General features: G+C 44.2%; 1 protein-coding gene across 1 annotated transcript; it reads left to right on the top strand.

Annotated features, from left to right (window-relative positions):
• The first annotated feature begins 1,473 nt into the window (after positions 1-1,473).
• On the top strand, positions 1,474-26,432 carry htr1fa (5-hydroxytryptamine (serotonin) receptor 1Fa). The gene is made up of 3 exons (XM_052081688.1): positions 1,474-1,760; positions 23,370-23,485; positions 24,134-26,432. Exon 3 carries the CDS (start codon positions 24,135-24,137, stop codon positions 25,326-25,328), a length of 1,194 nt encoding a protein of 397 aa, XP_051937648.1. The 5' UTR covers positions 1,474-1,760; positions 23,370-23,485; position 24,134; the 3' UTR covers positions 25,329-26,432.
• Positions 26,433-26,538: the final 106 nt, after the last annotated feature.

The raw sequence follows: 26,538 nt of genomic DNA, 5'->3' as shown, positions 1-26,538 counted from the left end.
AAAACTGGGTCATAAATGAAATTATAGTGGTAGCTTGGACTTGCAGAGTCACATTTTGAATATACTGAAGATTTTTTTTTAACTGCCCCAGTTCCGCTTGGATATCCATCCATCCATTTTCCGAACCGCTTGATCCTCACAAGGGTCGCGGGGGGTGCTGGAGCCTATCCCAGCTGTCTTCGGGCAGTAGGCGGGGGACACCCTGAGCCGGTTGCCAGCCAATCGCAGGGCACACAGAGACAAACACCCCGCTCACATTCACACCTAGGGACAATTTTTTTTAGAGAGTTCAACCAGCCTGCCACGCATGATTTTGGAATGTGGGAAGAAACCGGAGTACCCGGAGAAAACCCACGCAGGCCCGGGTAGAACATGCAAACTCCACACAGGGAGGCCGGAGCTGGAATCGAACCCGGTACCTCTGCACTGTGAAGTCGACGTGCTAACCACTGGACTACCGGGCCGCCCTCCGCTTGGATATTGACAAGGAAATCTCCGGACAAGGAAACCATATTAGCTTGCCTCATTTGGGCGCTATATTATTGTTCATTAGAAAAGAAACACTTTAACACTTTTGACCCTTTTGGGGACAGTGGTTACTAACAGTGGACAGCGTATCAATTATCAGGTTACGGGGGGTTGCGTGAAAGGGTTAATATCATCTTCACAGAATTCTCGTCCGCTTGATATGCTGCCAGTTCAGTCAAGGAGTTAAGCTGATGATCCAATTAATCAGCTAGTTGATGAGTAGACTTTACTACTCTGCAGCAGAATTTAAATCTTACAGTGGACTTATCACAACGTTTTGGGTATCTTGTCTTCCAATTTTCTTCCAAATGTCTACAGCTGTCGTTGGAATTGCAACACTGTGTGTTGTTCCAGTCTTTGCATGATGATGACCGGGTACATGAAATTCCGATTGCCGGTGGCTTTAAAACATTCATACCAGCAGGACCAGGAGAGTTGTGGCAAGTAATGGGTGAGTGGTGCAGCGTGAAGTTCCAGTGACACAGAAAAATGCTAAATGTTTTGGCGCCTGTAGCAGATGTCCTGTCTTACAAAATGCGAAGCGTACTCAAAACAAGTCCAACTTGTCAAAGAGGAAAAAACATGCGCAGGGCACCCAATTGATTTCAACAGTTACACTCAGCGGAATGCCAAGTCGTGACACTTGAGTGTCTTTTGGACTTTGAAAAGTACTCGCACCGAATTATTGAACGTACAGAAGCCTATTTTGGGGAAGCCGGAAGGTGGGGGCTGAAACGAATTGATGGCATTTCAATTCATCTCAATAGGGAAAGATGATTTGAGATACAATTGTTTTGAGACACGATTGCATGCATTTTTCTTTTAAATCTGACATGATGGCGCATACATGATTTCCACCCTTTTTTTAATGATTGAAGAGGTCACAGAGAAGCACACACATACTCACACACCCACACACTGCATGACTTTTTTTTATGATGACTAAAGAGTCACTTATTCAATTTCGTATTTAATACCGAGCTGCCACTTATTAGCGCTGCCGACCATAGGGCTGATAAGGCACCTCCTCGTCCTCCTCCTCCTCCTCCTCCTCCACGGTGCACGGCCACGCGTCTCAGCGCGGCCAGGACGCGCGCTCACGTGGGCGCGTCCGCCAGCCCCTCGTTCGCCACAGTGGATCAGTGCCGGCGTGGAAGATGCTGTGAGGTGAATGGACAACACTCACATTCAAGGAATGCAATCATCTCCTCTCGATGTCCCCTTGAAGCCGGGTAAGTTTTTCTTTTCTCTTTCCCCCCCCCCCCCCCCCCCCATCCAACTCACGACAATAACTGTTTCACGCAGACTTGTCATTGAGCAATGTGCCAGGGAAAATTTGAAAGTACTTTGACGATTGCAATATTTGCTGTGGGTCAAACGTGATATGCGGTTTTCGGAACTGATTGTCTAATTTGCATAGTGATGAATAAGAGCCAGAAACAAAGTGTTTCCATGCATGCAATCCTATCACCCCAAGGCATGTGACTGTGTAAAATGATTTCTTTCTTTATTTTTTATTTTTTCGTCTGTTGTCTTTCCCAATTTCTTACAATCCGTGCCACTGCAGCCTGAAGGCGCTTTGTATTACATAAAGAAAAGTAATTTTCCGGCTGATGATGAAGCACGATTGTCACTTTCGCCCACATGTTTTCCAAAGCGGTCCACCCATAACAGCACAAAAAGAAAGAAAAAGGAGATTGTCTTGGGGTTTTTTTTTTGTTTGTTTTTGTCATTGCTGCTGGTGATAAAAGCTGCGGTGGTTGCATACTCGCCTGGAATGTCCGTCTGTGAAACAGCTCATATGTCCAGTCAGATTGGTGATGGTGCTATTATGAGAAGCGCAGGCTGGGCCGTGGAGAGGGGGTGTTGCAGTTTATCTGCGCAGGATTCCTCCTCTGGATAATGTGATGATGGCACTGGTGAATCAAAGTTGAGTGACTGAGAGCGAACCTTGAGGAGGGGCGGTCATACTGGGTAGAATTTGCTTGTGGTTAACCGGGAGCTGCTGCTTTTCACTTCAGCAGGTCCATTTGGATTATTCATGCTCATGTTTGGAACACAACGTGAACCCTGAAATTTAGTGTGAATCCATATCTGCAGCCTGCGTGCAGTCCTCAGACGTAAAATGCAGAAAGTGAATCGGGCTTTCGGCAATTATTCTATGAGGCCAACAATACACACAGTGAAGACGCAAAAATTCACGTTTCGGCATTTGCGAAATGACTTTATCACCTTTTTTTTGTGCTCAGACTGAAACTATAACAGCAAGACTTTGGTAGGCTTGGTAGCATCTTGGTGTCAAGACGCTATGTTGGAATAAGATGAGGAGCTTCATTTCGACGAGTTTTGTCCTTGTGGCATCTAGAACCCCTTTCAGGGAAGCGTCAACTATTCGCAATGGGATTTCGTTGCTATCCACCACGTGCAGCTGTTGACGACGTGCCCAATATTTTTTTTCAGGAATAAGATAAAATATTTCATAGAAGCACAAATGATGGTAATTAGTCTGATTTAGTATCGTCCATTGATTCGTTTTATACCATCCAGCCACTATATGATTCACTTCTTTCCCAGCTCTCTTTGGGCAGCAGGCAGAGTACACCCCAAATTGGTTGCCAGCCAATCGCTGAGCACACAGACAAACGACCATTCGCGCTCACAATCACACTCAAGGACAATTTCGAGTCTTCAATCAAACCTAACGTGCATGTTTTTGGAATGTGGGCGGAAACCGGAGTACCCGGAGAAAACCCACGCAGGCATGGGAAGCACATGCAAACCCCACGCAGCTAAGCCGGGAATCGAACCCAGGGCATCTGAACCGTGAGGTTGGCCACGGGCTAACCAGTCGATCACCGTGCCGCCTCATTTTAGACAACTCATCCTTATTAGAGTCTCGGGGAGCTGGAACCTAAGCCAGCCATCTTTGAAGCGAGAGGAATGACTGGACTGTTTGCCAATCAATCACAGGGAACATATAGAGACAGACAACCATTCACACTTTTATTAACACTGTGACTAAGTGGGAACTGAATCCAAGGCGCTTGAACGGAAGCCAGGCGAACGAGACGCTACACCATCACTGACTCTTGATTTAGTTCCAGAAATGTTAATCTGTCTTTCCACCCCCCACCCCCCCACCCCCCCACCCCCACACCCCTACCACCCGCCCGGAGTCGTCACTTTATTGAGAATTTTCTTCGATGGCACTTCAAGCCAAAGTATTTAGTGCGCACCACGCCTCAGACCTTGAACTCGCGACTTGTACTGTTAGCTTCTCTGCGAAAAGGCAGCAAATTTTGCTTCATTTTTTATGTATGTGTCGATTCTTTTCTTGTTCTTGTTCCTTGTTTTCTGGCAAGCAGCTAATTTCCCTTTGGGGTTCATTAGGGTCCATGGACTGAAAGATGACTCTTAATGTCTAATTGTTATGAAGGGATGACATTAGTGTCCACTTTGCAGAAGACTTTTGGGGGGGGGGCGTTTACAATCTTATATCCCAACGATCAACTCCGCAAATGAATGTCAACTCCCTAAAGGACTTTATTTACTTACGCAAACACAGCATGAATCTTAAAAGATCTTTAGTTTTTCAACTGGTATTATAAACAAGAGTGTAAAGCAACATGAGTAGTGCTGCGATACATCTGAAGGTGTCGGCATTGCAGTCACAAAAGATGTTGACAAAGTATCACGAACACAAAAAAAATAAAATAACGAGTTTACCTGCAAACCTATGGCGAGAAAAAAAAATCTAAACAGGGCTGCTCTTGCAGCTTGAAGTAATGGTCATGCCTTGGTCAAACTACTTATTTTGCCAGGAATATGCAATATTTAATTTTTGTGCGCGTGTATAAAATCTTCCTCGATTGTCATAAAGACGGGCTATCATGTGATGCCGCTTTGTTGTGAAGGAGTAAAAGTGAGTGGAGGAGCCAGGAGAGCCACGTATCACTGGTTTGATTTAATTTCATTTAAAACGGCCCGCGCTAGCAGATTCAATATTTGTTTAAATTACAGTTTAACGATGAACACTTGCACATCGAGCATCGCCTCCACGGCTCGATGCACCCCTTCGAGTGCAGATTAAATGCCATCGCGTTGATATTCTGAGGTGTCTTCACATCATTCCTTCTTTACTTTGGAGTTGCGCTGAAGGGTACACACGCGTGTGCTGACAATCAGGCCAAATTTGTCCTTTTTATTTTCTTTCCTGATTTCCTGTGGCTCCATGCTGCGTCTCACGGGGTCACACTTTTGTACGACACCAAATATCTGGTTGTGGGGAGTACACTCCTGATTGGCAGCTGATATATCGCCATGTACTGTATGTGTGGATGTTCTGGATTGGTCACCCCTCTCGCTTACACTATTATGGCGCACCTGTAGATGGGATGTGGTGGCACAGTGATGGCTGCCAATCCAGCCCCCCTCCTGGGGGGCTGTCACGTTTCTACCCGACACTCCCCAGCTCACCTCGATATGTGCTTGTCTGTGCGTCGCGTATTTGGTGCGTGCCGGTTTCTCGCTTACACTATTATGGCGCACCTGTAGATGGGATGTGGTGGCACAGTGATGGCTTCCAAGCCAGCCCCCCTGCTGGGGGGCTGTCACGTTTCCACCCAACACTCCCCAGCTCACCTCGATATGTGCTTGTCTGTGCGTATTTGGTGCGTGCCGGTTTCTCGCTGACACTATTATGGCGCACCTGTAGATGGGATGTGGTGGCACAGTGATGGCTGCTAAGCCAGCCCCCCTACTGGAGGGCTGTAATGTTTCCACCCGACACTCCCCAGCCCACCTCGACATTTGCTTGTCTGTGTGTCGCGTATTTGGTGTGTGCCTGTTTGCTGAGGGTTTTATTTCCAAATTTCTTTGACAAGTCAGTTCCGTTTCGTTGCACGCCGTGGTACACAGATAATCCAACCATCCTTCTTTTTATTCCTATTGATTTTCACCACACGCTGTCAGAGAAATAAGCAGACGCACGTCAGTTTTGACTGCATTTCAAAAATAAAGGGGTAAGGCGTTCCAAAATAATTGTTCGCACCTCATTTCATTCACCAACAGGAGAAGGAAATTCACAGTAGCTTGCTGCGTTTACGTCATGGTTCAGAGATGCTGAAAATGCTCGCGTCAGCTAAAGACTTAATCAGTCAGAGTACGTCACTTAGAACCGAAGCCGTAAAAGTCCTATTAGACGCGTCGCGAACCCTACCAAGTGATGCGATAAGTCTCCATGTTGCACACCGCAGCAGAAAAGCGGAACTGTGAAGTGCTCACATACCAGCGCAATCCAGGGCAATGCCTGCGCGGCGCGATATTGCAGGGAAGGAACAAGTTTCTAATTAGTAACCACTGCTTGTACTCAACCTTTGGATAACTCCTTGAATGGCGCGTATAACATTTTGGAGTGTGTTCGTCTGACTTTTTGTCCATACATCCAGGAGAACATTTATGGGATCATTGATTTTTGGGGATATAAGAGAGGGTCTAGCTTACAGAATGTGTTCCATTGTATTTTGTGGGGAGTCAGCTTAAGACTCCTCTTCGACGTCATTGCCGTTATTTTTACGGCGCTAGTATTGTAAGCGCCCTCGTGCGTTAGGCAGGGCACAGTCAACCGCAGCCAAACAGTAACTTCACTCAAATATCTTCGCCCGTGTGTCAGAGGCCTCTGGAAAGTGCTCCAAATAGACCAAACTTTTTGAACACTGAATAATAAACAGGCACTCTTTTATATTTGCTCGGACGGGTGCGCCCGATTTTAGCGCCCGAGCTTTGACTCAAATGTTGCTAAGTGTTTGAAAAAAAAAAAACGCATTTCGCTGTACAACACTTGTCCATTACTCATCACATGAGGATTTTCAGTGACCTGAACGACGCACTGTAGCTACTTTCAAAGCTGTTAACACGGTGTAGGAGGCTTGTAGAAGCAGGCCATAAAATTTACAGAGTATTTTTGTGTGTGATTCTCCATGTGTGTGTGTGTGTGGGGGGGGGGGGGGGGGATTCTGCATGTGTGGGGGGGTGTTTGCGTGTGTGTGTGTGTGGGGGGGGGTGTCAACTGAAATAATGCGCGCAAATAATGCCACATTTTCCAAGGACATTCATTTTCATTCCTACGTGTGGGTCAGCCGATGGACTTCTTCAATGATGTGGATAATTGGAAGGCATTGTCTTGATCATGGGCGCCCGGTAGTCCAGTGGTTAGCACGTCGGCTTCACAGTGCAGAGGTACCGGGTTCGATTCCAGCTCCGGCCTCCCTGTGTGGAGTTTGCATGTTCTCCCCGGGCCTGCGTGGGTTTTCTCCGGGTGCTCCGGTTTCCTCCCACATTCCAAAAACATGCGTGGCAGGCTGATTGAACACTCTAAATTGTCCCTAGGTGTGAGAGTGAGTGCGAATGGTTGTTCGTTTCTGTGTGCCCTGCGATTGGCTGGCAACCGATTCAGGGTGTCCCCCGCCTACTGCCCGGAGACAGCTGGGATAGGCTCCAGCACCCCCCGCGACCCTAGTGAGGATCAAGGGGCTCGGAAGATGAATGAATGAATGAATGTCTTGATCATCCCCAGTGTGCTGACTTGTGGACTAAACCCGCCACGTAGGGGATGGCCAAATAATAGCTTTTTGCGGGGTGCACGCTACGCTAAGAGGATGATAGTTATGCCGAAAGAGACAACAGGTGGGCCTGCTTTTACATAAGGCTAAGACAAAAGAAACAAAAAAAAACAGATGAAATCAGCCTGCGCACTTTACAAAAGCAAACTGCTGGGTTTCATGACAACCAAGCAAGCAATGTGGAAAAAAATGACTGTTTATCTAATTGCTTATGTTTGAAGGGAATAGTCAATCTCCACACCGGGAGAACACCTGCTGTGTTGTTTGACGTGTGTGTGAATATAAATCACGGTGTGAATGTAAATTAGGTGAATCTGTTCTGTAGTTACTCGGATTCATGGGGATTCCCGTCCCCATGGGGTTCCCCCATCACACACTTTTGTAGAGGCCTCTAATAAAACATATTTTCCTTTTTTTTATTTTTAGGATCATCGTAGCTTTTGTGTTGAATTGTCTGCAACAGCCGATCGTGCCATAAAGCATAGTTTCCAAGTGAGTGTGTGTGTGTTTGTGTGGGTGTGAGTTGGCGCTTCCCCTGCTCATGTCCCTCCGTTGACCCCTTAAAACGACACCCGCTGGTCATATTTTCTGTTGGGCTCAATAATAGTAGATAGTGGCTAGATCCAGAAATAAACGCTCATATCTCCAAATCAACGATTTTGATGGTCGAAACTCCATTTTCTGAACCGCTTTATCGTCACTTGGGTCGCGGCGGGTGCTGGAGCCTATTCCAGCTGTCTTCGGGCAGTAGGCGGGGGACACCCTGAACTGGTTACCAGCCAATCACATAGTGATGAACAACCATCCGCGCTGACACTTGCACCGAGGGACAATTTTGAGCGTTCAATCAGCCTGCCATGCATGTTCTGAGGATGTGGGAGGAAACCGGAGTACCCGAAGAAAACCCATGCAGGCACGGGGAGAACAGTACCTCTGTAGTGTGAGGTCGATCATGTTAAAATCATTTTCACGCTTGCAATGCAACATGACAGTCAGCCAATCACAAACCTCATTTTGTATTGGCTAGCCAATGACCCCCCCCCTCCCCTCCAAAAAAAAAACAGTTGGAGTGGGAGCAATGAATGAAACACGTGTGAGGAATTTATGCGTAATTTAACCGTGGAGAACCCACGGGGTCAAATTTGGCCCCTATAAATTCTGCTACTCAGATGCTAAATCCCAAAGGGTCAAATTTAAGCCCCAAAGGGTCAAATGTGGCCCAAAGCTTAAATAAAAAGCATTAAATATTTGAAAAAAAAACATATATTTTGGTCTTCAATGAACCGATAGCAGTCATTTAATGTAAAATTCATCATTTTCCAAAAAAGAAAAGGTTTCTTGGGTTCTCCAGAGTTAAGTAGCATGCGGAACACAAATGGACAGATTTAGTGCCAAGAAAGAAAGAAATAATTTGACATTATTTGGCGGTATTTGGGAGTTAAAAACAAAAAAATAGAGACTGAAATTGCCAACTACGTCCTCTCTTAGGGTGTCGGTGGCTCGGCTAGCACGATGTGGCCAACACACTCCATAATGGTTTGCAGTTGTAAATATTGAACAGGTCTAACATGATTATTAATCGTTGTGTTCCTGCCATTTTTTTGCTTCAAGGGTTACACCCCTGCCCCACTGGTGGATTGGGAGTCAGGATTAAGCCAGCGGACTTTTCTCATGTAGTCAAATGACGTTGCGGTTTGAAATACCGAATGTGTCATTCTCTTTGTTTTATGTTTCCGTAGTTTGACAGGAAACATCGAGCGGGGAATGAACATAAACAGCGAAACAGCCACAGGCCTCTTTTTGAATGATCCTTCGCGAACTGCCAAACCGCTACTGGCTGTCAAACATAATATGAAACAAGAAGAAAAAAAAAGATTCTGATTTGTGTGAGGAAGCCAAAGGTTTCCATAGAAACCGGATTAGATTTTCTCTTCTCATTTGTGCTGTCTGCTTATGTATTATGCAGCGTAAGTGGAGACGTCAGCTATATGGCCGTCATTAAAATAAGCTAATTGAGGGCTAATACGACATATATCCACGTCAAAAACATCTGCGGCAAATTTAAACCAGAGTAAAAGCATCAGGTCAGACCTGCAATGCAAACCCATTCCGAGCTGGCACTTGTGAGAAAATTCCATAAATGCAGTTGAATGGAGAGCATTCCAATGTACACAAATCGTCATTGCCGTGACCTTCAACAGGATAAGCATACGAAAAACGGAGGGATGGCTTTATCTGAAACTGGAGGGAAAATTCTGAGGAGCTCTTCACCATCGGCTTACATTCCCGTGCCCTTCGACCAGTTTTAAATGCTTTCAGAAACCTTGACATAATCCTGGGGAAACATCACAAATGGTTCAAAAGTCCTCGGCGTGAGGAAGGAACGTCTTGTTTGAAAAGGTTTCAGCTCTGCTGCATCGGCAACAAGTGATTAAAATACGGTGTTTAAAGGTTTATGGTTTTGGAAGGAAACTTGGACATTAACAGTGTGACTGCAGGTTCCTCAGCAATGTGGTTCAGTGGTTTGCGCATCTGATATCGCAATTGTGAGCTTATGAGGTTGAATCCGGGTCCCCCTCACCACTCTCACATATGTGGGTTGTCTTTGGGTAGTCTGACCTCCTCCCATATTCCATGGAAGGGTTCCACAGCGGGTGGCCCGGTGATCCAGTGGTTAGTGTGTCACCCTCACAGTGCAGAGATCATGGGTTCGATCCCGGCGCCGGCCTTCCTGTGTAAAGTTTGCATGTTCTACCCGTGTCTGCGTGGGTTTTCTCCGGGTACTCCGGTTTCCTCCCACATTCCAAAAACATGCATGGCAGGCTGATTGAACACTCCAAACTATCCTTGAGTGTGAGCGCAGATGGTTGTTCGTCTCTGTGTGCCCTGCGATTGGCTGGCAACCGGTTCAGGGTGTCCTCGGCCTATTGCCCCAAGTTAGCTGGGATAGACTTGAGCACCCACCGTGACCCTTGTGACAATAAGCGGATCGGAAAATGGATGGATGGGTTCCACTCCATAATGCAAAAAAAAAAAAAATTAAAATGAGGCTGGGCGGCCCAGTAGCCCAGTGTTTAGCACGTCGGCTTCACAGTGCAGAGGTATCGGGTTCGATTCCAGCTCCGGCCTCCCTGTGTGGAGTTTGCATGTTCTCCCTGGGCCTGCGTGGGTTTTCTCCGGGTGCTCCGGTTTCCTCCCACATTCCAAAAACATGCGTGGCAGGCTGATTGAATACTCTAAATTGTCCCTAGGTGTGAGTGTGAGTGCGAATGGTTGTTCGTTTCTGTGTGCCCTGCGATTGGCTGGCAACCGATTCAGGGTGTCCCCCGCCTACTGCCCGAAGACAGCTGGGATAGGCTCCAGCACCCCCCGCGACCCTAGTGAGGATCAAGCGGCTCGGAAGATGAACGAATGAATGAATAAATTGAGGCTGATTTATACAGAAAACAGTTTGTATCAAAGTTGCATCATCAAACAGCTAATTAATGCTGCAACACATAAATAAATCTACCGTGTGAAGAATAAGCCCCCAACCTGCCGCTGAATTTCATGTGCTTGGATTGTTTTCAGTGCATTGCCATTATCTGCAACGAGCAGGCTCGGTTTAGGCAAAGCTGGTGTTTAGCGAAAGAAAGGCTAATGGAAAGCGGAGATGTTATTTGCGTGCCGTCTACCTGCTGTCAGCGTATGATAACACCTTGAACGCGGTTTAACACGTGTAGCCCTTGCCGCTACTTGAAGCGTGCAAGTCTTGAATCTCTTTGCTGCTCTAAAATGTTGGGGGGTTTTTTCTATGATGACTGTGATTATAAGACATGCATATCCGATATTGAAAATTTCAAATGCCCAACTCGTGGAAGAATAAACTAGATTGAGTGTCTTGTGGCGCATACACTACTTTAGAGATAAGAGCTCCGTTTAAAAAATGGGATTTGAATATTTACTTGGGTCATTTATCTGGTATTTACATTTGTCCAAATTGACATTTTTGGGACTTAAACATTCAAGTGGGGAAACTATGAGAAGGGGACACATTCTTTTTCGGGGTAATGTTTATTCCAACAAGGGGCGGGGTGGCCATCGGGAACTTTTTGGAAAATGTGTTCATTTTCCTGAACGGCCGTTGTATTTCCCCCCTCCCACAGATTATTTTTGGGCACGGTACTGTCGCATCCCGTCGTCGACTATACATTTCGGCGCGTGACGGCCCGTCGACAACTTTTCAATCCGTTACAGTTGCCCCGCCCACCCCCACAGACAATTAATTTTCAGCAAGCTATCGACGCATATTCCCGCACCGAATTTTCTTCCCAGCACATCCCTGATTCCAACCCCACACAAGAATTTCCCATTCAATTTAGGATTGGTGCGGCCCGGTAGTCCAGTGGTTAGCGCGTCGGCTTCACAGTGCAGAGGTACCGGGTTCGATTCCAGCTCCGGCCTCCCTGTGTGTAGTTTGCATGTTCTCCCCGGGCCTGCGTGGGTTTTCTCTGGGTGCTCCGGTTTCCTCCCACATTCCAAAAACATGCGTGGCAGGCTGATTGAACACTCTAAATTGTCCCTAGGTGTGAGTGCGAATGGATGTTCGTTTCTGTGTGCCCTGCGATTGGCTGGCAACCGATTCAGGGTGTCCCCCGCCTACTGCCCGACGACAGCTGGGATAGGCTCCAGCACCCCCGCGACCCTAGTGAGGATCAAGCAGCTCGGAAGATGAATGAATGAATGAATTAATTTATGATTGTTTTTTTGTTTGTTTTTTTAACCTCGTGTCCAAGCATGTGAGTGTCGTCGTTAGCCGGCAGCCACACCAACCAATCTTTTGCTTCAGATCACAGAGTAGAGGAAGTTAGAGGTCACAAAATGTTGTCAAACACAGACACAAATGTTCCGCCGCACGTCAAACCATCCTGGAGAAATCTGGAAAGCAGCATTAAGTTTGCGTGAGTTTCCTCCTCCGCCTCCTCCTCCTTGCCAGTACGATGCCAGACTGCTGTTTCTTTTTCTCAATTTTTAAAAAGCTAGTGGCAAAAACAAAACAAAAAAAGCAGTACTCAGTGGAGCATTTCTCCGAAATGAATTGAAACAATCTAAAAGATTTCCACATCGGGGCCAATACGTAAAATTTTAATCGGCTATTTTTACAACTAATGTGATGCTTTCCATTTAGAACAAAACGTTGCGAGTGCTCGATGAAGTTAATTTGGTTGGACAATGCGTCCTTTACTCTGTAGTTTCATTATCATTATGGAGCAATGCAGTCTCTGAAACTTGATTAAAATCATGGCAAAGAAAGTGTAAAATCTCCGTTTGTGAAGGCTTGCAATTTGCTTCAACGTTTCATTTCCCTTGCAAATGTTACCTCGCTGAATCGCGGTCCATTATTCGCACCCTCACTGTATTCGTTTTTGACTGATTGTTTTTCTGGGTTTTTACAATATAATTACTGTAATGCCCTCATAAGTGGGAAAGGACAGCCACAGTTGATGAATGCCAAGATTTCTGGAATGTATTCTGACAAAAAAAAATAAATTAAAAAAATCTAAGATGTGCTGTTCTTTCACACAACAGCGAGGTGCTGATGTAGAGAGGTGGGAGGGGGTGGGCGATGGACAAAACAACTGCAGACATTTTCACAGCAGGTTTTTTTTTTTTTTTGCTGTTCATTTCATCAAGTGTGAACACTATCATCCGAAAACCGGTGTGCAACAAAACGAGCTTGACGCAAAGGTCTCAAGCCGCCAATCTTTCATTCACACTCTGTGAAATCTTCTGCAGTTTGGATCACTTCAGCAGCGTTGAAATAGCAGTTATACGACCGTTAGTTCCGATCAAGCAATTTGACTGGGAAAGAGTCGTTTCACGAGTGATGTTATACAATACAGCAGTGCTCAGACTTTTTAACTTTACAACTCACTCCACCTTTGTGGTTATCTAACAGGACTGCGTGGGTTACACCAGATGATTCGATCATCTTCAGTGAATGAGTATCAACAAACAAAGACAACAAAAAAAGAAACGAATAAAACGAACAGGAAAGGTAATTTACAATTCTTAGGCCTGTAATGAAAACAGCTAGCCTAATCCACGTATTCATAACATTTCGACAAAGCAGGCTGTGCAGACTAGCTAGCTACTTAGCATTGCGAGGGGATTTTTTTAAAAAAGCTGTATGTAAGAGGTTTTGGTGACAATGTCGCACACAAATCTGCCGTTAAGTATTTCTCCACTAAAACGGCTAGCTAGCTAGCTAGCGATAGCATTCTAATGCTGCAGTGTATCACTGGTTGAGTGAAACAAGAATTTGTAAGCCATTTGATACAAATCTACCCCACCGACCGCCAACGCAACTTTTGAAAGAGTCGTACTCACTATTCAGAGATTCAGTTAATGTGGTGGATAACTGATTCAATGAAAATAATAATAATTACTTGGGCCTGATCGCTGTTAGATGAGAAATTATGAATAATGTTGTGTTGCATATATCACGACCCAGTTGTGATTCTGTATATTGCTTCAATATGCAACAGCGTCCAAAAAGTTGGCATAGCCTCTGAAGAGGGTGAATCAATACTCAAGCAACCACCATGAAAAACGTGATCCCTCGAATCAAATGTCCCGCACTGTGTGAAGCAGATTCTGACACAGTACGTGTCCTTTCTTACTTCCATTGTGGCGCTTTCAGTGTCGAACAAAGATGTTTCTCAAAGATAAAATCACCCCTTTCCCCGTGTTCTTTCATTGTGACCAGCTCAAGGCAAGGCCGTGCAGGAAATCTTTTGCTTCCCGGTTAATGGAAAAGTGGTGTAAAAATATAAGTGCTGCATTTGCATTCTTGATGAGGAGCTTGATCAGCTGCGACCTTCAATAAAAGATATACAATGGCTCTTTTCGAATCATTACTTTAACGATCAGTACTCAAATGGGTCTGAAACCGAATAGGAGACACAATAGAGAGGCATGAATTAAAAAACAAAATATTTATATGTGTTTATTCTTCTACCCCAAATCACAATGTGGAACCTTCCGTTATCGTGCGCTCCCATTTTTTCCATCCTCTAATTGGTAAAACTTTGATGAGCAAAACATATCTGCAATGATCTGCACATGTTTAATAGTGAGCATCTCTGGTCATGATGTATTTGAAGTTATTAGAGAAATACAGATTCTGAATTGCTGCAGAATCATTATCTTTTTCTATAATGTTCATATTTCTAATGTGATAGTGGAGATTACAGGAAGTGACTTAAAATCAGGTTCAATGACCGCCGGTGGCTGACGTTTGTTCCGCTCTCCCGACACTTATCCAATTACGTGTTTCTCTAAGTACAATGCACACCCACAGCACACCTTTTTCACACTGCTTCGCCCAGGCAAGTGTTTCAAGAGTGTGAAATCGAGGACCACTTGACTGACAAACAAGCGAGCCATTCGACCCCTGAATCATTATCATCATCATATCAATTCTTAAAGTACAGTGCACAAAGTTCACACACTGACGCACACACTGATTGCTGGTAATACAAACACATTGCACATTGTGCCCCAACTCAGGTTCACAGTGTCTGTATTCCGTTGTGACTGTTTTTACTTTTTACTTACTTTTTAGTACTTTCATTCATTAAACTTTTCTGATTTTATTTACAAAGCATTCAAGTAAGAATTTCATCGCATGTTTTTTGAGCATCTGTTCTTTGACTGTACATATGATATTCAATGTCTTGAATCTGAAGACCAGAATACTAAACGCACCCCCCCCCCCCAACTGTTGTTGTCATACGTTGAGAGTTTGCTCCTTGTGCACCTTGCGTCTCGGTTTTTGTTGTATAATCATCCAGCATACATTTTCTTTTTGTTAATGTACCATATTTTCCGCACTATAAGGTACTTCGTAGTATAAGGTGCGCCTTCAATGAATGGCCTATTTTAAAACTGTTTTCATATATAAGGTGCAACCGCATTATAAGGCGCATATAATAGAAGCTACAATAGTATCTGCGATTGCGTTCTGCATCCACTAGATGGCGCTACATTCATGGGAATAAAATATAATAGTTTTATTCTATAGCGCTTTCACAACCGCTGCAGCTGGAACAAAGCGCTTTACAGAACGTTGAATATACTACTTACAAGAAATCAGAATATTGATCCATATATATGGCACATCGGATTATAAGGCGCACTGTCGGCTATTGAGAAAATTGTATATGGGCGCACCAGATTATAAGGCGGATAGAATAGAAGCCGCAATAGTGACTGCGGTTGCGCTAGGCATCTATTAGATGGAGCGATGCTAAAAGGAATACAATACAATACAATACAGCTTTATTTATGTAGAGCGTTCACAACCGCTGCAGCTGTAACAAACCTCTTTACAGAACATTTAAAATATTATGTCCAGAAATCAGAATATTGATTCATGCATAAGGCACATTGTCGGCTTTTGAAAAAATCAAATGCTTTTAGGTGGGCCTTATAGCGCGGAAAATAGGGTATATTTTTGTTTTTGAATGCAGTCCTGTGTTGTCTGGCCCGCAGTTGTGACCAAAAAAGGTATATTGCTTTAATCAAACTTTAGTTGCTTTCCGTACTTTCAAGTCAGTTATACTTGATAGGCCAATTCTTTTTTCCGACACCTGCAGTCCTGTTCAAGGTCCCTGGAGGAAGACGACATCCCTCGACTGCTTTCCAGTCATTCACGGGGTACTTATAGAGACAGACAACCACTCACGCTCACATTCACACTGCCTGCGAACTGAACCCACGCTTCCTTGAAAGGAAGTCAGACGAGTGAACCAGTGACCGACTGTCAGTCATGGCTTCAACAACGCGCATGTTAGGAAGACTCTAAATTGTCCGCACTCCCTAAAGGCACCAAAAAGTAAACTGACATCGGGCAAGAAAAGTGTAGAAATAAACAAATACTTTCAATATTTACCGCTGGCCGTGCTGTGTGGGTAGACTTTGTATGTGTACTGCGTCATCAACCTGTCTGAGGATGTAAACTTTGGATTCGTTTTACTTCAGCCATTTTGAATAATTAAACCCTTCTTGGCAAGGGTAACGCATAAGCAATTCAATATTTGACAGTCTTGCATTGGATCTCCTTTGATTGTGCACATGTACCTCATGATATTTCTTTTAGTCTGGCATTATTTATTTATACCCCTCTGTGTTGGCCAATGTATCAGTCACTGCACCAAAAAGGTTTATAATTCTAGTACACCATGAAAAATCACCGCAAGAGTATTAAAAAATCAAAACCTTCTTGCATTGCTATACTTAAACAGTGGAACCTTATAATATGTTTTGTGCAGTAGCCTGGAGATAGAAAGCTACAAACTCCCATTAGACGGGCAAGCAGGTCAATAACCGTAATGTGTCAGTGCAACTCGACTCGGGTCTTGGAATTACAAAACTTAATTAATTATTGCCAAGACCGTCATGAAGCGGAACACCTTGACTGGCCAAGCAATCAATCACATCGCGATGTTTTTCGCTAGTTTTCCGGTTACGGCCGAACAGGCGCGCAGATGAGCTGTGCTCTTCTTTATATTTACACCACAACACTTCAAATCATTTGCCTCATTGACTGCATGTAGTTTATCGTTGCTGCAGCTCATTAGGTAACTAGGTGGATATCCGTCAAATGAGGCGAGACAGGAGATGAGCATGAGTCAGACTTAAGTTTTATGGGGCTAATGATTGTAATTGTATTGTGCTAATGCACCGTGTTTTGTTATGAAATGTACTTTTTTTTTTTTTGGCTAACTTTTCCAAATGCAATCTGCTTTCCCACCATCATTACCGCGAATGCAAATGTACCGTATCATAAACAATAATACTTCCAGTTGCCGTTCAAAAAGCAACGTGTGCACAAGCTAGGCATTAATAATGAATGCATCCAATTTGTTGTGACACGGTCACTCATCTCCATTTCACACGAGGACGATTATCACCCCCTTTACCACGAGAAGGGAGAACAACGCTGACATGCACATTGTTGTCACTCTTTCTTACTCACTGACTCGTACCCTCATCACTGCGTGCCCTCATCATCGCGCCTCATGTGTGTCACGGACGGCAAAATGCTCACTCGCACACATGTAAGCTTCGTCACCATCGCCTCTTACTATCTGTGTCATGCACATGTTAGGAATAAGCCGGCGAGAGAAACCTCCTGAGGATTGAATTGGATTGCGGAAGAAACTTGTTGATAGGCTAACTGGATTCGAACAGGTGGATCATATATGCAAATGGTAAAAAAGACGAATACAATTTTTTTTTAACTCTACATGAAAAATAATACATCAGGACAGTTATTACACGTACATTTTCCACGAAAAGATGAGTTTGCGCCCCCCCAAAAAAATCCAAAAAATTTGGCAGTCCACTGGAGTAGAAGAAAAATGTTTAGAATTGCATCTCCCACCATTTAAAAAAAAATGTAACTCTCAAAAATTCTACAAAAATGCTAATAATCCTCCAATAAACATTTTCCACAAAAAAAAAACTTTGCGCACTCATGAAAAATATCGACAAATTGTCCTGACTTGTGAGTACTGTATACAGGGTCCCAGAATGGTCAGGAAGGCTCGTGATATGCTTATCCCATATACTGTACTTATATATGGGATACCGTACTTGACATGAAGAGGTCAAAAACCTAGCATTGACCGGTATTTCTGACTAACAGTACATCAATAAACTCATGCACAGTCACTCCTTTCTTTGTACATGATCCAATCTATCTCTTTGAGATGATTAATAGAGCACATGACAGCCGGGGCATCACAAACACTGAATGCACAAACACATCGTTTACACAAAACAACAGGAAATAAAGCAGAGGGTGATTTAGGAAACTGCGTGGGGCTTTCAGCAAATGGTGCAAAAAAAATAAAATAATTTAAACGGGCAGCAGGCTCTCGTCTAGAGGGTCACATTAAATGGAAAAGGACCCGCTGTGTTCTGTATGTCGTTTACAGAGAACTGAGCATCAAAACCGTGGGGCTTGCCAAGGTTAAAGAGAGTCAGTTGTGGTTTTAAAATCAAAGCCACAGAGACATTTTTTTTTTCTCCCAAAGTTACGATTGTTAATTACTTCACAGTGAGGCGAGGTGCCCCTCTGCTTTGGCGGTCGAGCCAGCCTCCACGTTGCTTGTTTATAGTTGCCATTAGGGACCCTCCTGCAAAGCGTCAACCACTGTTTATCATTGCAGACAAGTTCTAAACACGCTTGCAATAGGTGAATGTCTGCAATATGGAGATCATTATTTTTATATGGTTTTAGCCCGACCACATGCTTTCAAAACAGTAAAACCTATTGGGGGAAAAAACTGTGTGGATTGTAGCGTCATGGACATTAGCGAGTCTGCGTGTGAGTGTCTGGCAGAGAGCTGTGGACCACAACAGCTTCTGAATGTGTGGGATCACTGCATTATACGTTTAGTTTTCCGCAAATCGGATTAAGGCCTTTTCCCGTATGTGGATATCAGAGCTGGCAATCACCCAGTAAATCCTGATGCGCTATACATCGTGACAGTAACGAATGAATTCCGAATGGAACTGAATGGTAACTCCTTGCACTTTTCTGGAATAAAGACACGTCGTTGTCAAATAAATGAAAAATCCAATTTAATCAAAATGGCAAACGGAGCGCATTTATGGAGCATTTCATCAAAACTACGTGGCGCTTTACAAATTCTCTCATTCTCTTATCTGAATTGAACCGGCGAATATATAGGTGCGTTTTGTCCACTTATAACTCCGGAAAAGTTTTGCCTTTTTGATTTAGAAGGGGGGCGGCCCGGTAGTCCAGTGGTTAGCACGTCGGCTTCACAGTGCAGAGGTACCGGGTTCGATTCCAGCTCTGTCCTCCCTGTGTGGAGTTTGCATGTTCTCCCCGGGCCTGCGTGGGTTTTCTCCGGGTGCTCCGGTTTCCTCCCACATTCCAAAAACATGCGTGGCAGGCTGATTGAACACTCTAAATTGTCCCTAGGTGTGAGTGTGAGTGCGAATGGTTATTCGTTTCTGTGTGCCCTGCAATTGGCTGGCAACCGATTCGGGGTGTCCCCCGCCTACTGCCCGAAGACAGCTGGGATAGGCTCCAGCACCCCCCGCGACCCTAGTGAGGATCAAGCGGCTCGGAAGATGAATGAATAAATGAATTAATTTAGAAGGGTTTACACATCAACCAGGAAATTCGACACAATTCTTTGGCCTTGAGGTGACACAAAATGGAGCCAAAGCAATATTTTTAGATGAGGCATGTCTAAATCCTGACAACCAAAACAACAAGTAGGTGAATCACAGAGGACAGGTTGCCTAAAATATCTTCAATCGATCGAATGAAGTGTAATTGACTGGCAACCTGCAGTCCAGAGTGTACACAGCCTCTTGTCTAAACTCAGCTGGGATAGACTCCATCTTTCTGGGGACCCTAAAAGGACAAAAAAAAACGATGAATTCCTTCAAAAAAAGTTTGACTTGGAAATTTATGCAATATAATTCCCACATTCCCACTGATGATTTGTAATTACCATGGAGGCTTAAAAAGTAAACGTTTCTCAGATGCCAGGGGGAGCAAAGCTTTGATTTCTCAGTTTTGCCTTCAAGATGGGCGATTTGTACTTGTCGTGACGAGTGTGAGCGTGTCGATGCCCGATTGAAGATACGCTTCAAAGATTTGTCGAAAATTACAGTCGAATAATGTTTGTCTGATGGTAAACAAACCTCAAAGCGCTAACCTGAAAAGATAATCATCTTCTCATTGCATAATTATGAAGCTCTGAATGATTAATAAGCACTGGACTCGAAAATGTTCCCCACTTTCAAAGAATGTGCATGGGAGAGTTCCGGTTCCCTTATGGCCATCGGTGATTTGCAAACATTGGCATGTTTTACTCATTCAAATTAGGCTTAAAAATTTCATTTCCGGAGGGGAAAAATAATAATAAAACACACACAACAAATATTTTCTCTTACATCAGTGGATGCCCGGAAACAACCGGCCTATTTTGACACCCCTCGCCCGAAAAAAAGAAAAACTTGAATCAGAGATGACAGAGTAACATATCTGAATTTGTTCATGCCACTTTATCATGTTGACACTCACGAAGAGCATCAATGCACCTGCCCGAGTTCCATTCACATGCACAAGCCACCCACGGCGATGCAAACAAGAACGCAATCATGGCATGCAGAGGCATACGCGACAAAGAAATCCCCCTCACGAGGAGGCGCTCAACAGTTTTAGACGATTGTCTCGCTGCGAGAACAACTTTAAATTTGTACAATGAATCTTTGAAGTCGAAAGAGGAGGGGGTCAGAACTGATCTTCTTTGGTGTCCTTCAGCAGCAAGAGGCTGGGTGAAGAACGATCCTTTGATGTTTGGAAGTCATTATTCTTTATTTCCGCTAGTTTCATCCGGGAGTCTCTTAGTGGAGGATTCTATTGTTTTGATTGGTGGAAAATAACGCACAGCATCGTTCCATTCATTCACTGGTGTAGCGCTAAATCTGTCTGGCGTGTTGCGAAATATCACTGCAATACTTACTGAATGCTGTGTGTGCATTTATGAATTACATTTTTTTTTAATGCTCAAGTGTCTTTTGCATCCACGCGATAAATTGCGCTCTTATGAAAGTTGGGAAAAAAAGGGGGGGTGCGGGGGGGTTTCATTTGATTTCATCACTGCACAAGGTGCCTTTCGCAGCTTAGCCTCACTTCAATATTAAACAGAAAGAGCAGACAAAACCAAAGGAGTGTTGCCGTAACCTTTTATCGTCCGGCCGTTATTTATTTGCGGCTGTCTGGAGATGCAAATAAATGGCAGTCACGGCACAATTCTCTCTCTTCACAGCCAGACGCTCCGCTATCGGGCGTGTGCCGATTTCACGGGGGGTGCTTCCCCGCTGCTCTTAAGAGTACAGTAAGAAAGAGATGAAATGTCACGGAGTTGACCATCTTTTTGATTATTGTACAACCTTGCAGCTTTTTGTGATGTTTGGGTCACAGGTGTTAAATATATTGGAGCTGCATTTGGGGTTGGATGAATTGAATAGTTAACACTTGGCACTGCAGAAGCACAACTTGACATCAGCTTTCAGAAGTTGAATGACACGCACATAGACCTACACTGTGGGACAATTCGTCCGCGTAGCAATATTCTGATCAATACAACCCTGACATTGAAACAGGAGTTCAGAACTTCATTGGTCATTATGCAAGCTACGGGATCATGGCGACATCGAGCATTGTGGTTGGATTTGCCTGTATTAAGAATTGGTATAACTCATTTTGAAAATGGAATTTTTGATCAAAACACATATTTGACATTTTCGCATGTCCTTTCCAAACCTCTATTTATCGGATCAAATTTTTAAATGTGCCCATTTTATAATGGGAATACCTGACTACTTTGAATACTTCCTCCGCCACTGCAGTCAGTAAATGAATTTGTTTTGCCCATTCTGTGAATTTTTGCGGCAGCCTTTTTTGTCTCCATGAAGGAGAAATTAAGTCTACACTGGCCCAGTGCGGCTTATCTTCAGATGCCCTTGAACAAAATGCCTGCAGTTTAGAACGTTTGATGAGAAAAGCAAATGATTTCCTCGGCAACATGCTGACACGGTATATGTATTCTGTCAAAGCGCTGTATAAAAGTCAGTTCAATTACTGTATATCGGTATTGGGGCATTTCCAAGCATTTCCAACTGCACCTTACGTCATTCTGCACAAAAGTAATCTACATGAATACATATGGCTTCCTCTAATAGCCTCATCCAGAAAGCAGAAAACAAAATATGTCTTCTAAAGACCACGAAATAACGACATTGCCCCCCCCCCCTCCCCACACACACACACACACATCAGAGAAGCAATTCATTCCAGGGAAGCCGTAAAGCCATTTAGTTTAAAAAAAACAAAAAACAAAAATCACAATCACAGTCAATGAAGCAAAATCAACACTGGCTGAGGATTCTCAGAAAATGTCTTTTTTGTGGAAACTGTGCAAAAGTGACTCTGTAGTGAAGTATGAATGATTAAAAACGCAATAAAAAACATCTATCTAGCTCTCTATTTAGCTAGCTAGCTAGCTAGCTAGTTTTCTATCTGTCTATATAGCTAGCTAGCTAACTAGCAATCTGAAAACAGCAGTCTGGATATATATATACAGTTTATATACGTTTTTTTTTCTTTTTGGGGGGACTCATTTTTATCTTTAGTCCACAATGCCAATGACAAATTTCATAATTTCTAAATTGGGTGCAAACACCTAAATAACTCCATGTTATTTATTTATCAAGATGCGCTATCAGAGGTTTGTCATATTGAATCGCACCCGTTGCTCCCCCAAATCTAGTAGACGGGAATCAAAAATGTTCTCCGAGAAGAGTTTGGCTGCCTCTGCTTCCATCGCATTAAAAAGTACTGTAGGTCTACTTCTCGTGTTTCTATAGCAACAGTTCCCACTCATTTCTTCAGGACGAGTTATGCCCACCGTGAGAGAGAGAGCGCAGACACTCATACCTGAGGATTTGGATTCAAACTCTAATTACTGGAGGATGAACAAAGGTGAAAATTGCAAACTACAGGTCGAGATTGAACATCCTGAAATATACATTTTTAATCATGGCAATTTGGCTGACAAATTTCTGTTTGTGGGTCATCCCAAAAATGTGTCATGGGTTGGGTCTGAAGTGCTTACAGAGGAAACTCGCGTCAGCATGGCTTGGAGCTGACTTTGTGCAATGCGCATCAATCAAGCAGGAAAGGAAAACTCTACCAGGAAAACACAAATCCACAACTGTGGTAGAAAAAAAAGGGGTTTGATTGGTTTTTAGGTGCCACAAGATGGTAGCAAGTACCTCTTTTTTTTCCCCGATGAGACAGGGTTTTGGCCTGAGCACAAAAACAGATAAGGTGTCGGTTTTTCAGTGAAGTTCCCCAAAATATTGCAAGTAGCGAATACAAGAGGACGCTGTAATGTAGAAAATGCTGTCAAGGTCAGCAAGTGACTTCATACCGGTGAAAGCCTGCAAGAAACAGTAACTTTGGTTCCTTGCTATAAAAATGCTTTTTGCTGTTACTTTTTTTCCCTCTTTTTTACGAAATCTTTTCCGCCTTCTCGCACATTTCCCTGTTGTTGTTATTTCAGTTTTTTTTTAATGAACCTGATTAACTTTCTTGTTCTTTCTTTTTCTCCCTTGCTGTCCCAGGTGCCGATGAGCAACAGAGGTGATGTAATGGCAGAGCTCGCGTGGAGGACGGATCAGCGCAGTGTGTCCACTGCTGTCTAAAAATCACTGCAGGCCACGCGGTAGACACTTAGCAGGTTGGAATTTGTCGTTTTGGAGTTTGAACAACACATCTCAGACCAGACCAAAACATTTTTTGGAATGCTGAAATCAGATGCCTCCAGCCCACCCTAATTATGACGACGGAGAACCACGCTAAAATCTAGCATGAGCATCACATGTAGGCAATAAGACTACAGGTATGATTTTCTTGTTGAATTCAATAGGAGGGCAGAAAAATTGTCAATGGGTGGACAAATTTGATCATCTGATTGGCTGAAGAAACGGCCCCATTGTTGACATACATGTATTTGAAGTTACATCATCCAGCACCGGTGATTCTGAAGTCTCTGGGTATCTTAGATTGACATGGCCACACATACATGCTGAAATCTGATCGGACATCAAATATGTAACATCCTCGTCGATTTAGTGAAAGCAGCACAGCAAAGAGGGACACTGTAAAATGCAGACAGCAGACTATTGTGAGTTCATTTCGAACCTTTCATGGGCCTTGCTAACCCTGACTCAACCTAACCCTGATGTTATGATAAGGCTGATCAACAATAATTAATACTTCATCAAAAATCAGTACAGATTTATCATGCTCGTTCATTCGACTCATGACAGAAAGTCAAACCCTAACGAAATAGACGTGACTCATTATTTCTTAATTCTGCTTTCAGAATGGATTTTCCAAACGGTACTGAAGGGGTATATGCTACTAGCAGCGGTGATTATGATGCGCTGGAGACCACCGGACGGCCGCCCAAGAAGATCGTCCTTTCCGTCACGCTCTCCGTGCTGGCCATTCTGACCACGTTTCTCAACTGCTTGGTGATCACAGCTATCGCCGTCACCCGCAAGTTGCATCACCCTGCCAACTACCTCATCTGCTCGCTGGCGGTGACCGACCTGCTGGTGGCTATCTTGGTCATGCCCTTTAGTATCATATACATTCAGAAAGAGAGCTGGGTCATGGGTAAGGTGGTGTGCACCATCTGGCTGAGTGTGGACATCACGTGCTGCACGTGCTCCATCCTCCACCTGGCCGCCATCGCCATTGACCGCTACAGGGCCATCACAGACGCCGTGGAGTACTCGCGAAAACGTACGGGGGCCCGGGCGGGAGCCATGGTGGCCGTCGTGTGGCTGTTGTCCATCCTCATCTCGCTTCCTCCTCTCCTGTGGCGGTACTACACAGGGGATGCCGATCAGGAAGACCAGTGCATCATCCTCCACCACCACATCGCCTTCACCCTGTACTCCACTCTCGGGGCATTTTACATCCCCCTTTTGCTCATCCTCATCCTCTACTTTAAAATCTACCGGGCGGCTCAGACCCTGTACATGCGTCGGGAGGCCAGCAGGGCGAGCCGTCACTCGTGCATGACCAACGGGAGCATGATCCCTTCCACTTACCCCGCCGGAGACGCCGGAGATGGGGGACCTCGGAGTCCGGACCCCGTCAGCCCACAAGATAAGTCGTTCTCCGACCCCTCCACGGAGGAGGCGCCCCGCGAACGAATGCGCATTTCGGTGAAAAAGTTCCACTGCAAGGCCCGCCGGCATGACTCACGCAGTGAGTCACGGAGGAGCCAGCTCTCCCAAGGACCACGCATCTCGGGCTCGCGGGAGCGCAAGGCTGCATCCACGCTGGGCTTGATCATCGGTGCGTTTGTCATTTGCTGGTTGCCCTTTTTTGTCAAGGAGGTGATCGTCAACACGTGCAGCTCTTGCAGCACGTCAATGGAGATGGCTGACTTTCTGACGTGGCTGGGATACATCAACTCACTCATCAACCCCCTCATCTACACCATTTTTAACGAGGACTTCAAAAAGGCTTTCCAGAGACTGGTTCGGTGCAGTAGTTACCTCTGATGGTTAATGGACTGCAACTAGTAACCAGAGTGGTACAAATAAGTGGAGTCGAAAAAGAAAGGCTGAAATTCACTTGGCCTAGAGGGGGATGAAGTGGAAAATGGAGTGACTCTCATTTTCAGCCACACTCCACGGGGCACTTCAGCAGCTTCAAAGCATCAGAAAAGAGATTTGCATCCAAAAAAACTTGCCCAGTACACAGTCCCTGTTATAAATAGAATAGCCTCTCATTGGTGTTAATTGGAGTGAGCGGGAGGACATTGACATCCTGGTTTTTTTTTTTTTTTTTTTTTCCCCCCTCTCTTCGAAAAGGGGGCCATAGCTGACCTTTTCCACGTCAACTTTTTGAGCACTGGTGATCCATCTTAAAGGTCTTAAAACAGCTGCCTCTTCCAGTTAATGGCTTCACTTCTTTCATGCCCAAGTTCCTGGCTGGATCACAGAATGTGTAAAAAATAATAATTCTACAGCCAAAGGGCTTTCTATTCATGAATACTGCATTGTGATTGGTTGCAGGAGAAGTTGTATAATAATGTCATTGGGTTATGCATCAAACAATGGGAAGCTGGTCATTTATGATGAATTGGATGATGTATTGTAGAAAGATTGTATTATTATTGCATACACAATAAAAATCAATTGCACGTGGAGGCCAAAAACATTTTTGGATTATTTTTGTACAAACTGTACTGTATGTTTCTGTCATAAAATCCTGGAGGTATTTATGCCCCCCCCCCCAGTTTGTTTGTTTGTTTGTTTTTACCTTTTACTGTTGAGCACCTTTACTTACGTCACAGTTCAGTCGACACTCGTCCAGCATTAACTTAATTAATAAATGTGAAAATCACTGGTGGAGAAATCCTCGTTATGCCTACTCAAGTATTTGGAATAGAGTTACTATTTCTTTACTGCCTCCAAGAGGGCAGATAATACGCTGATGGAAATATTGGAGATGAGTCAAGTGTGAGGGTGTACTACTGTGTGCAAAAGATCTTGTAGGCAAAGACAAAGTGTCTCATCTTTATGAGTGGTCTGTCGTTGGATAAAGTTCATTTGCTGTATGTCACCTTCTCATCAATCACCAATAAACATTCCTCACATTAATGTTTGAAGTTTGCTTCTTGCTTTCTGACTACAGGTTACTAGTCCACTTGAATGTGCAGACAATAAATAATCGAGGAGGTTTGAACTGGCCTCTGATTTAGTTAGA

The sequence above is a fragment of the Hippocampus zosterae genome, chromosome 12 (assembly GCF_025434085.1).
Source record: "Hippocampus zosterae strain Florida chromosome 12, ASM2543408v3, whole genome shotgun sequence".
Classification (NCBI taxonomy): domain Eukaryota; kingdom Metazoa; phylum Chordata; class Actinopteri; order Syngnathiformes; family Syngnathidae; genus Hippocampus; species Hippocampus zosterae.
The sequence above is the reverse complement of the archived record's forward strand: the minus strand, read 5'-3'. Positions and strand labels throughout refer to the sequence as shown.